The sequence below is a fragment of the Oryx dammah genome, unplaced genomic scaffold (genome assembly GCF_014754425.2).
Source record: "Oryx dammah isolate SB20612 unplaced genomic scaffold, SCBI_Odam_1.1 HiC_scaffold_19, whole genome shotgun sequence".
Taxonomy (NCBI): domain Eukaryota; kingdom Metazoa; phylum Chordata; class Mammalia; order Artiodactyla; family Bovidae; genus Oryx; species Oryx dammah.
Genome location: NW_024070203.1, coordinates 82,154,290 through 82,166,945, shown reverse-complemented (window position 1 = coordinate 82,166,945; position 12,656 = coordinate 82,154,290). Strand labels below are relative to the sequence as shown.

The 12,656-nt window shown below is 40.8% G+C and overlaps 1 protein-coding gene across 3 annotated transcripts; it reads right to left on the bottom strand.

Moving 5' to 3' along the window:
• Positions 1-1,746: 1,746 nt before the first annotated feature.
• RBM12B (RNA binding motif protein 12B) lies at positions 1,747-9,566 on the bottom strand. Of its 3 annotated transcripts, none has more exons than XM_040261086.1 (3): positions 9,359-9,566; positions 5,897-5,941; positions 1,747-5,331 (listed from the first exon to the last, which is right to left on the bottom strand). In XM_040261086.1, the coding sequence occupies exon 3, from the start codon at positions 5,301-5,303 to the stop codon at positions 2,349-2,351; it is 2,955 nt and encodes a 984-aa protein (XP_040117020.1). In that variant the 5' UTR covers positions 5,304-5,331; positions 5,897-5,941; positions 9,359-9,566; the 3' UTR covers positions 1,747-2,348. The 3 variants fall into 3 exon arrangements, with proteins under 3 accessions (XP_040117020.1, XP_040117021.1, XP_040117019.1); XM_040261087.1 differs by having other exon boundaries at positions 9,112-9,505; XM_040261085.1 differs by having other exon boundaries at positions 1,747-5,941; positions 9,359-9,528.
• Between the last annotated feature and the right edge of the window lie 3,090 nt (positions 9,567-12,656).

Below are 12,656 nucleotides of genomic sequence, written 5' to 3'. Positions count from 1 at the left end.
AATTCTTATCGATCCAGTAATTTTACAATCAAAATACAAAGCCTGTGCTTATTACTGTGTTAGCCTTTTAATTACCACCACCATTCCACCCTAGCCTAGTCGGAGAAGCAGTTCCATATTAAGTTATACTTCACCTTAAGCTTCATCATAGCTTTCATTTATTTATATGTATTTATTTGAGAAGCATTTTTAGGTTTTCCAATACACTTCTCAGTAAGCTTGATCAAATAAACCATACAATCTCTGAGCACTTAAAAAATCTTTTCTTCCTTTTGTCATTTTCCTAGCTTGTGAGCTTACTAGTTTCAAGTGCCATATTGATGTGTTTTTTGAACCAAATTTACCACTTAATTCATTTTACTGCAAGTAGGATATTCAACATAATTAAAAACACAGAAACTTCAGTTAGTTTTTCTTTGACTTCTTTGAATCACTGAAGATGAGTACTGCAGTACTAAATGGCTAAATACTAAAATGTATTCGACAATACCCTCCCAACTACTGTATATAAATTCAAATTTTATTTGCTCAGTGTGGGGAAGTATCACAAAATTGAGGGAAATCAACTGTTTTATATAAATTATAAAAGACCCATCAAAATCAAATCATGTTAGATAAAATGAACAATTTCAAATTAGAAGCCAGTATATACTGTCTGTCTCATAGAGAATCCCTGGATATGTAGTAACTTCTAGTTAGTCTTTTATTCACAATGTTTGGGCATATTAATTTTATTTTTTTAATGCTATTTTTAAAGCAACAATGGAGGTAAAATAGCCTTTCCTCTTTTGAAAATATTTTTAGCCTGGTCTTTAGTTGCTAAGTCGTGTCAGATTCTTTTGTGACCCCATGGATATAGCCTGCCAGGTTCCTCTGTCCATGGGATTTCCCAAGCAAGAATGCTGGAGTAGGTTGCCATTTCCTTCTCGAGGGAATCTTCTGGACCCACAGACTGAACCCATTTCTCCTGCATTGGCAAGTGGGTTCTTTGCCACTGAGCCACCAAGAAAGCCCAGCATGGTCTTACTAAAATTAAAAACTATCATTTAACAAAGTTGGTAGGCCAAAGTATTAAGAGCATGAACTGGAGTGAGTAAGTCTGTCAGGGTTGAAATTGGTTCATGTTTTACAACTATGACTTTAGGCAAGTTATTTAAACTCTGAATTTATCTCATTTGTGAAATAAATATCTGTAAGCCTCTTAGGGCATATTGACATTATGCATGTAAAGCACTTACACTGCCTAGCACATAGAAAGTGCCCAATGTTAGCATTATTATTATGGTATGAAAAATCAAATCCAGTATTTGCAAACTCTCTACAGTGTCAAATATCAAAGAAGTAAAAATTCAGTCTCACAGAATTCTTGTTATATTTAGTCATTGAGTCTTCAGATAAAAAAAATTTAGAAATTAAGAATAAACAACCACAAGGTATATAAATCATCAGTAAATTCTTCCTATAAACAAACTATGTCCATTTATCAGATTCTTCCCAACAAGAACCTGAAGGTCCCCTTGTACCTATAATTACTTCTGTCATTTAAGTACTGAGTAAATCTTATCAGTCTGGTTGATGAGATGTTGGAATAAACCACAGAACTACACAAAGAACTCATATACTATTATAGAATGTCTGGTCCCTCCTGTCATATTATTTAATATAGCTGTTGAAAACCTTCACAAAAAAAGCTGTAATTCTTTTATATATATATATATATACAATACAAGTTAATTAGTTCATCTATTCAGTTGCAATTTTTTTATTTTTATAAAAACTTTTAATTTCCTAAGCCTTTTACATAAGTAAACTTCAAGTTCACAGTCTGTCAATTTTGAACTATTTATGATTAAGGAGAGGCTTAACACAGTAATATCTCAGACAAGGAAGAAGGCATTAATTCTGCAGGCAGTTAGCAATAAAAATGCTAACCCTGAACAATCAGTCACTGACCATTTCCTTATACAATTGGAGTAGAGATGTAGACTACAGAATGGAAACAAAAGTAAACATAAAACTTGTCTTCCCCAAACACAGTTTTCTACTTTATACAAGTCTTGACATTTACCCATGACATCAACAAAAATTACTGCACTCAGGGAATTAGTTCTCCCCCCACCCCACCCCACCCCCATCAAAAAAAAGCATATATATTTTTAAGTTAGAAAAAGTGAATGGCAATTTGCAAGCAAAAGAAAACCAGATTCACATTCTACTATTTACATTTCTTCTGTTCACAGGTCAAAATTAAAATGTTTCTTTTCATTAGATAATTAAAAATAAACACTTAAAATGCATTTTACTGCATCAATACTGTGGGGAGATAATTATGAATTTAGAAATGCTCTCTAGAGCAAAATTAACTTAACCTTGCGGGGGCCAACTGGTCTATCATTCAGATCTTTAATAGCAGCCATAGCTTCATTGTAGTTTATCATGGCAACAATGGCTTCCCCTGTAGGCAATCCTTGCTCATTATACTGTATTGAAACTGAATCAGGTATGATTCTATAACCATGGAAAAAGTCTAAAATCTCATTAACATTAGCTTTAAATGGAAGATTCATTATCTTAATAGGTGTTACTCTACCTGAATTACAATTTAATTTTGGATCAGGCATAAATCTCCCCTCAGGAAAACTTCCCATATTACGCTTTCCAAAATCAAATTTGCCACCTTCTGGGCGACCAAAATTCACAAAAGGACGATGACTTCTAAAATCAGGGGGGCTCCTAAACTCCTCACCAGGAAGTCTAAAACTGTCAGGAACTCTGGAGTCCTCCTCTGGAGCTTCCCTGAGGTCTTCCTCCGGGAGCCGCCTGAAGTCCTCATCAGAAGGGCTTCTAAAATCTTCCTCCTGAGAACTCCTGAAGTCCTCTTCAGAAGGGTGCCTAAAGTCTTCATCCGGAGGGCCCCTGAAATCTTCATCCTGTGGGTGCCTAAAATCTTCCTCTCGGGGGCGCCTGAAATGTTCCTGGGGTGGCCGCCTGAAAAGCTCCTGAGGCGGTCGTCTAAAATGCTCCTGGGATGGCCGCCTGAAGTGCTCCTGCGGTGGCCGCCGGAAATGCTCCTGAGGTGGTCGCCGGAAGTGCTCCGGGGGCGGCCTACGGAAGTGCTCTGGGGGGGGCCGTCGGAAGTGCTCTGGGGGCGGCCGCCGGAAGTGTTCCGGGGGTGGCCGCCTGAAGTCCTCGGGAGAACCTCTGAAATCCTCCTCAGGAGACCGCCTGAAGTCCTCCTGGTGGGGTCGCCGGAAGTCCTCCTCAGGAGGGCGCCTGAAATCCTCCTCCGGGGGCCGCCTAAAGTCCTCCTCAGGTTGTCGCCTCCATTCCCCTGGGGGAAGCCGCCTGAAGTCTTCCTCAGAAGGCCGCCTCCAATCCTCCTCAGGTGGCCTCCTTAAGTCTCCCTCTGGGGGGCGCCTCCAGTCCTCCTCCTGGGGTCTCCTGAAGTCATCTTTGGGAGGTCGCCTGAAATCCTCCTCAGGTGGCCGCCTCCAGTCCTCCTCCCTTGGGTACCGGAAATCCTCCTCCCGAGAGTGCCTGAAGTCATCCTCAGGAGGTCGCCTGAAGTGTTCCTCCCGAAGGCGCCTGAAGTTTTCCGGGGACCGCCTGAAATCCTCTGGGGAATGCCTAAAGTCTTCTGGAGGGCGTCTATCAGGTGGTCGAAAATCCCCCTGAGGATGCTTGAAATTGTCCAGTTGCCTCAAGTCCTCTTGCTGATGCCTAAAGTTTTCCGAAGGGCCACCTGAGTATACTGGTGGATCATTTGAGTCAAACGAATGGGAATGATCATCTCTATCACAAGACTGTGAATGGTCATGCATTCTTTCACTGGACATTGAAGAAAAATTTACACCAAACTCCTGCATTTGTGCCTCAGATATGAGCCTTAACAACACCTCTGTCCCCAAGAATCTCCGTCGGTTTAAACGTTCAGCTTTCACAGCCTGTTCTTCTGATTTGAATTTCACCAACGCTTCTCCTAGACCAACTCCTTTGTCATCATAAAGCAAGCAAATGTCATCCTCAGCAAGGGAAAAGTCAGCAAAGAACTTCTGCACTTCAACTTTTGTAACATCAAATGGAAAATTTCTTATATATATGCACAATTTCTGGCCAGAGTAGCCTTCTTGAGAGTGTTTTTGTGAGACCTGTCCAAGTCTCTCTTTCTCTGTTGATGCTGGTCTTTTCTTTTCATAACATTCAATGAACTTCAGCATCTGTTCCCTAGAAACTGGATCAATATAAACTGGACGATATTGTAAAACAGTCTTATGTAAACCCAGAGCAGTGTTATAGTCTTTCAGAGTCTTGAACATCACAAAGGCATATCTTGTTCTTCTTTCATCTTTATATAAAAACCTAATTTGTTCATTTGTCAGATCAGTATCTCTAAAAAAATTTCTTAAATCTCTTTTGTTAATACTTACAGACAGATTTTTTAAGTGAACATAAAATCCAAGAGGAGAACGAGAACATGTTCTTCTGGGAGATTTTGAATGAGATCGTTTCCGAAAATGTCTATCATTAATTCCTCTTGGTGATGTATGTTCTTCTGTCCTCATAGAAATGTCACCTTCCTTAATTAAAGTACCTCCAAAATCAATCCACTGTTTTTCTGAGCCTTGCATTACTTCAATAAATCTTGAACCCATAAAACTTCTATGACATTTAAGACCTCCTGAAGCATCAATACATGAGGCAAATTTTACTATGGCATCACCGTTATTTCGGCCATCATGATGCTTTAAAAAAATTACTCCATCCACACATAAACCAGAGAAAAAGACACGTACATCATCTTCATTTACTAAGTAAGGCAAGCCTCGTAGAAACAAGTAAGGATTCTCAGCTGTCAATGGCCGTGTCTTTCTTGGCCTTAAATCACCATGTCCTGTACCGTTAGTATGAAACCCAGCATCTTGATTAATCGGAGAACCATATCCAGAATTACTTCCTTCTTCTTTAATAGCCTCAACAAAATTAGATAAGCTGCCAACCCCTGATGCCCCAGATCCTGGTCTCTCTCTTCCCATGCGGTCAGTTCTTTTCATTTCTATAGTCTTCTGCATTTCTGCTTTACTACTAAGAAAGAGCTCTACAGATGAATCCTTGATAAACCCTCCTGAACGACTTACGGCACGTCTTGCATCTTCATCTGTTGCAAAAATAATAAAAGCCTCCCCAATTTCCCCTCCAATTATATGCACTCCTCCATCAGGAATAGTCAATCCCGTGAAGAAGTGACGGATATCCACAGGCCCCGCAATAAAAGGAAGCCCCAGTAAACGGATGACTACAGCCATGCTGAGTGCAAACCACAGCAATAATGACCTGCAGACAGAAAGGTACACATAATAGCAAGTCTTATTTTTGAAGTACCTAATCCAAAACTAAGCTTAATAATTACTGGTCCCTACCTTCTTCAGCATTTATAAATGAAAACAAGATATGAGTTCACAATGATATTGATTGTATCTAATTCTTTAAACAAATGGAATAAATTTTCTCCCAACTAAACAAATAAACCAGCTTTGAAGAAACATTTCCTATCACCTATCCTATACAGTGTTGAGTAGAAAAAAGGTCACATCTCTCTAAGTCTGCCAAGTGCTACTTCACAACATGACCAAACAATTTTCAGACATATCTGCTAGTGAAACATGAGAGACAGCTTTGTGGATTAAAGAATTTTACCAACCACAACAAATTTTACATAGTTATAAAAGCCATCTATGGACAGTATATAATTTCTGCTCATGATAACAAACTGCCTACCACTAGTGCATCACTGGCCAAACATAAAGTACAGAAGCCATGCATACCCAGGTGTACTATTCTACTTTTTTTTTTTTTTGGTCAAGCCTCTGTGAAAAGCCTTAAGCTCTGGATATCTTACCTTTTTATTTCTTGAAGACCTGTTAATTCTGTAAAAGCAACTTAACTGTGGAAAGAAAATGAAATATAATTAATCCTTGGACCCTGTAATTGACCTTAAACAACGCCAGATTAGGATATTCACTTCACAATTACCTGTTAAAAGTGAAGCAATATAAGAAGGCATAACTAAGGGTATTACAAAATGGTTGTCTTTGTTCCAAGGGGAAAATTAATCATCTTTTAGCAAAAAGGTAGAAATTCCAAGGAGACATCTGCAAATTATTTAGAAACAAAAAACCTGAAAACTTAACAATTGGTCCTTAATTCAAAGTGGCCCCAGAAAAAGGTGACAGAAATGTTATATATTCAGACTGGACTACTGGTTACCTGGGAGGATAAATTTATCAAGGCTAAAAGAATCTATCCTTAAGTAAGGTCTGTGCATTTGACTGTATGTGAATTTTACAACCTATTTTTAAAAATATTTTCTACAAGTAAAAATGACAATTTAACACCAAAAATTCCCAAAACCCTATCTTCCACTTGAAAAAACCAATATCTAATTCGTCATTTCTAACTCTCCTGTAAATCTTTCAAATCATAAGAGCAAATCAAACTAATAAATGATACAATAAATGAAGAAAAACATTTTTAAAGCAATAAATCCAAACCAATGGCTACCATCTGGACACAATTTTATGTTCTAAATAAACACCTCACACTTCCAAACATGGAACCCAATTTCCTGACTCCACTAAGACAAATAGTAAAATATGCCTAAAATCTAAAATCTCAATTACTTATACTCAACTATTGCTACTCTGTATCTTAAACTCAAATTCTATTATGCTAATAAGTTTATCCCATTTTGAATAACTGTCCTGCCTTCTGGGGAAACCCAAATGACTATGCAGAAAGGTAGAAACATAGTAAGAATACATTAATTTGGAATATTTGGGGATATCAGTATTAACTATTGAAAAATCTCAAGATTCCTTACATCAAATACTTTCAGAGATATCCAAACTAAGTATTACCAAATATGTTTTTTAAGACCTGTTAATGATTATAAATTGTCTTTAATGAACAAATGTTTTAATTCAGTACTTACACTTAAATACCACTCATCCACAAAGTGCTGTCTGAAAATATGGTCTTTGAGGTCTGCAAGGTCTATTTTCCTTTGAAAAAGGTCCACAGACTACTTTTCAAACTACAACTAACGATGATATAAAGAAATTAACTGGCATTTTTTTACACATTTGAGTTATCAATGCCAAATTCATATTAAAAGTATTAGTGAGGTTTGCTGCCAAGTCACTTCAGTCATGTCCAACTCTGTGTGACCCCATAGATGGCAGGCCAGCAGGCTCCCCCATCCCTGGGATTCTCCAGGCAAGAACACTGGAGTGGGTTGCCATTTCCTTCTCCAATGCATGAAAGTGAAAAGTGAAAGTCAAGTCGCTCAGTTGTGTCTGACTAGTAGGACCCCATGGACTGCAGCCTATCAGGCTCCTCTGACCATGGGATTTTCCAGGAAAGAGTACTGGAGTGGGGTGCCATCACCTTCTCCAATTAGTGAGGTTTACTATAAAATATTAATGCATGAAAATGGTGGGGCAGACATAGGACATATAAAAACTCTTTGTACTTTCCACTCAATATTACTGTGAACATAAAAAATAGTTCTAAAACTTAGTCTATTGGACAATATCTCCATGGTACCCCCAAACATCCTAAAAATGAGTATAAGCTTAATTTCTTCAACAAACCCACACCAACATTTTAATAAAAACTACAAATGGCTTCTGGAATAGTTGTTCACATTACTATTCCAAGAATCTTTCCTATGCAAATGACTTAGCTCCTGTTACTTTTGGAAAGTAGTGTAAAACATTTTATCCCTGCTAAACTTTTTAAAAAATAGCCAAGAACATTTCACAAAATAATTAGTCAAATTTTAAAAAGTCTTATAATTTGTCTTAATTTGAAAACATTTTAACTAAGTAGTTTCATGAGTACAAACTCATGAATTCCAATTCAAAAATATAAAAAAAAATTTTCTTCTAATTTGCCACAGCGAAACATAACTCTTGCTTAAACTTTTTTTCCCTTGAAATAGAAGGGTAATACTATTTATCCCTCTACAGAAATACACTTAGGAGATCACCTGTAAGAAACCAGATATCAAAATGACCAACTTTCCTGTGGTTTCCACGTGATTTTCCTAAGCAAATACCCCAGAAATTCTATTCTTAGAACGCTACACAAAAAGCAAAAAACCCTACTCAACACTTAAAATGTTTCTTACGAATGCAACAAAACCATCTTTATAGCTGTGTTGAGAGTTATTACAACTTCTAACTTTTTTTAAAAAAAAAAGGAACTGAATCCTTAAAAGCTCATTTAAGTGTAAGTGGCTGAAATTAACAAGCTCATTTTAAATAACTTAGCTGATTTTACCCAACGATTCATCCCACTTAATCATTATCACAAAAACCCCACGAAATGCTTATTTTCTAATCAAGCCTTAGAGGGAAATGGGAGGAAAGCTAATTTAAAATCCTATTATCTCCGATCCATTTATCTTAGCTAGAGAATAGCAAGTCATTTTCCAGACATGGTGAGAGACAGATAACTGCTATTTCTTAAAACCTAAAGTTATGATGAAGTACATTTAAAATGCAAGAGTGAACCCTGCAGAAAATAATCTACCCCACGCCATAAGGATTCTTTATGACGATTTGCCTTTTTATCCTTTTATAACGTAGATGATTAAAATAAAAAGCCAAAGCCATGACGACACAGAGCCTGGTCCCCAGAAGAAACTGGAAATGAAGGCGAATCCACACGGCACCGGAATTCCCATTAACATCCATCCTCCTCAAATGGGGATCATCCGAAGGCATTGCTTCTATAGCTCAAAAAGCCTTTGTCCAGACTCCCAGGGGTCAGCGCTTCCTTCTTGTGCTCCAGGCCAAAGTTCCTACGTGGGATCCGATGCTCTTGCCAGACCTTCAGCCAAATCAGCCTTCAAATCAACCTGGACCACCCAACCTCCGTGCCTTTCCGTTACACCGGCTCAAGGGCAAACATTCCGCCCCGACTCGCCCAAGGGTGAGCTGTCCCTACACCTAAACACTTGGGCTCCCCTCAAGCCTAAAACTAGCCGGGCCTCCAAGCGCTTTTCCTGCCACCACTGACTACGATGACATAGCAAAGAAAAACAAGTACCTATGGAATCCTTCCAGATCTCCACTCTCTCAAGCCGACTGAAAAGGGCACGCACAACACCACATGGAGGCTGCCGGGGAAGTCGGGTGCGTTTAGCAGGGGAAAAGAGGGTGCCCTGACGGCAGAAGCTACGCTCGCTGCTGGCGCAGCCCCGCCTTTCCCTGTGCTTCGGTCCCGGCCGCCAGGCCCTCCCCACGCCCGACGCCCCTGCGGTAACTGCTTCGCACTAGGGCGATCAAACACACACCGCTGCCGCCGAGTCGGAACCCCAAGGCTGGGGGTGGGGAGCACTCCTCGTCCGCAGCAGCCTCCCCAGAGCCGGGAGAGCCCTCAGCGAACCCAGAAGAAGATGGCGCCCACTCTCTCCCCTCCGATCCGGACAAACGGACGTACGGTGGCTCTGCCCATGCGCTCTGCAGGCGTCCCCCCCACCCCCACCCCCTTTCCCGTCGCCCCGGCTCCGTCTGCGCACGCGCCCTAACGTTCGCAGACTTCCCGTTGTCAAGCAGGAGGGAGGAGGCGCTGGGGCGCGCGCTAGCCAGCGGCCCGGCGGGACCGAGCTACTGCGCATGCTCAGAGCCCGCGCCGCGCGGGACTCCTTACGGGGACCGCGGAGAGCTTCCAAACAGGAGTTTGCGGTCAGCACACGGCTGTGATGGGAAACGTGTGTAACAACCGAAGTACACTAGACGAACGTTCGTGATTCCCAAGGGCTACGAATAGAGTCGCAAAAGCAGAGGAAACACTTTTGAGTGCTGACTAGCGCCCCATGGGACTCCTGGGCGCGGAGGCCTTTTTGTCCCCTTTTTGTTTCTTTGGCTTCCCTGGTGGCCCAGATGGCAAAGCGTCTGCCCGCAATGTGGGAGTCCCGGGTTCGATCCCTGGGGTCGGGAATATCCCCTGGGGAAAGAAATGGCAACCCACCCCAGTACTCTTGCCTGGAGAATCCTATGGACAGAGGAGCCTGGCAGACTACATACAGTCCATGGGTTCGCAAAGGGTCAGACATGACTGAGCGACTTCACTTTCACTTTGTTTCTTATAGGCAAGACTCTAGCCTCCATGATCTCTCAGTTCCAAAAGGCAGCCGTCAACATCAACAGTTAAGAGTCGTGTCTGACCCTGCAGCCCAATGGACTGCAGCCTACCAAGCTCCTCTGTCCATGGGATTCTCCAGGCAAGAGTACTGGAGTGGGTCGCCATTTCCTTCTCCAGAGAATCTTCCCAACCCAGGGGTGGAACCCAGGTCTCCTGCATTTCAGGCAGATTGCTTTCTCCTGCACTGTAAAAGGCAGGAACAGTTCCTAATCAAAGGAGGAACAGCAACGAAATCACCACAGGCCGGATTTGAGCTCACCAAGATTAGGAGACTGGAATATTTTTGCTCGAACCTGTGCTTTGGCAGGCATATTCTTTGCCGCTGACCACCAGGGAAGCCCCGCGTCACTCCTGATCATGCACAAAGCTGTTTTCTTGGGGTCTGCTTTCCTCAAACGGTTCACCACTTTCTGTACAACAACTTTTATTTTTTCCAGTCAGTCAGCTTTAAGTCAGACCGATTTCTTTTTCCCTCAATAAAATTCAGCTCCATTCCACATGCCATCTTTACTGATAACTTAAACCCTGCTTTCCTATTGTTTGCTGAAAATTTATTTCTGTTAGCTTTAATCATATACTTAAATTATAATCCTCGTCTCTTAAAACCTTCATTTCCTATGAAAACTAAGAAGTAAGCAATTAATGTCCTCTGCATTAGTATTTTGTAGACTAGTAACAAATACCAGTGATAATTTCTTAAAAAAAAAAAAAGCTTTCAGATTGAGAACATCGCAGGGCGGCACCAAACACATTCATTAATAGTTTTAAATATCTTTAGTTTCTCTGTAAAAGGAAGTCATTGTTCAGTAATTAATGTTTCAGTATCTTATTTGGGAATGACCAGCTATTCAATAAACTTTCCTCAATTTAATGCAACTCCAGAATTTTAAGTTAGCAAAATTGCAAAGACTATTTTAGAGATTTCTAAAGCATATTCATTCTTAACAGTTTATCTAAACGTTCTGATCTCATTTACATTTTCTATCCCTAAAAGCTTCTTTATATTGAATTGGGCCACCACCAGCTGATGGGTGTGTCGCTTATTTTGCTGGTCTGTTACAAAGCCATACACTGAGGCTCTAGAACTACTCAACCATCTTGGATCTATTTGCTTCTAATCAGAGTAAGTAATGTCCTTGGGTGATGCCTTTCTTTCAAACGTTGTGCCCTGCCCCCTCCCCTCCTGTTTTATTTCCCACTCTCAGATATTTTACTCCCACATTCTTGTGGGAAGCAGAGGGATGATGGTCTATCTTGTGTAAGTGTTTCAAGGCTGAGGAGGGGCACCGACCCTGCCTGGCAGGGAATAAAGATCTCTGGATACCTGATCTATGGGCCTCAGGGGGAGGACAGCTCCTTATTTTAATTCACAAGGGATGGAAACCTCTCCTAGCCATCTTTGTGCCATGGAAATGTTGTGACTGCTTCCTTAGCCCTCTTGTGAATCTCCTTAATAATGAATCCCTTTTTGTAACAGCATCAGAGTACAAAAGTGTACATAAATAACAAAAGATATGGTAAACATCTGATAGGTAAAGAAACTTGGTTACAGTAACCAGAATTATGAATGATTACATGTAACCTACAAAATAATTCTAGTTAAATATTTCTCCGAAAGAGACCTTTGGGGCACTCGAAAGTATCCCAAGGGAATGGCCATCCTTCGGAAGTGGAAGAGTTAATCTCTTTTGTAATTAAAAGAAATTTAATTACAATTTGATATTTGGGAAGCTTGTCAAAAAGTTTTAAAACACTTGGTCAAGCTGCAAGGAGATCCAACCAGTCCATTCTGAAGGAGATCAGCCCTGGGATTTCTTTGGAAGGAATGATGCTAAAGCTGAAGCTCCAGTACTCTGGCCACCTCATTCGAAGAGCTGACTCATTGGAAAAGACTCTGATGCTGGGAGGGATTGGGAGCAGGAGGAGAAGGGGACGACAGAGGATGAGATGGCTGGATGGCATCACTGACTTTATGGATGCGAGTCTGAGTGAACTCCGGGAGTTGGTGATGGACAGGGAGGCCTGGCATGCTGCGATTCATGGGGTCGCAAAGAGTCGGACACAACTGAGCGACTGAACTAACTAACTAAGCTAAATCATTCATTGTAAGACAATACTCATTGCTTAGCCAAAGTAACCAGATATCTCAAAAGCAAATATTAATACAAATCCCATAAAGGCAAAGATATTTACATAGTCTGTAGTTAAAAGCAGTGTTTCAACAATACTGAAGGAAAAAACCAAAACTGTTTTATGAAAGAAGCCAATTCTGACTGTTGGAACTGTTTCTTTGACTTGCTTTTCCTTGCTTTTGTTATCATGATCATACCTAAGGGCCTGCTTCAGAGGACTCTGTCCCTCGCCTGAGGGTAAACTGAAGTGCCTTTGTTCAGTTCTCAGAGAGATGATCTGACCCTGCCCACCTGTGAATGAAGAGATTAACTCTT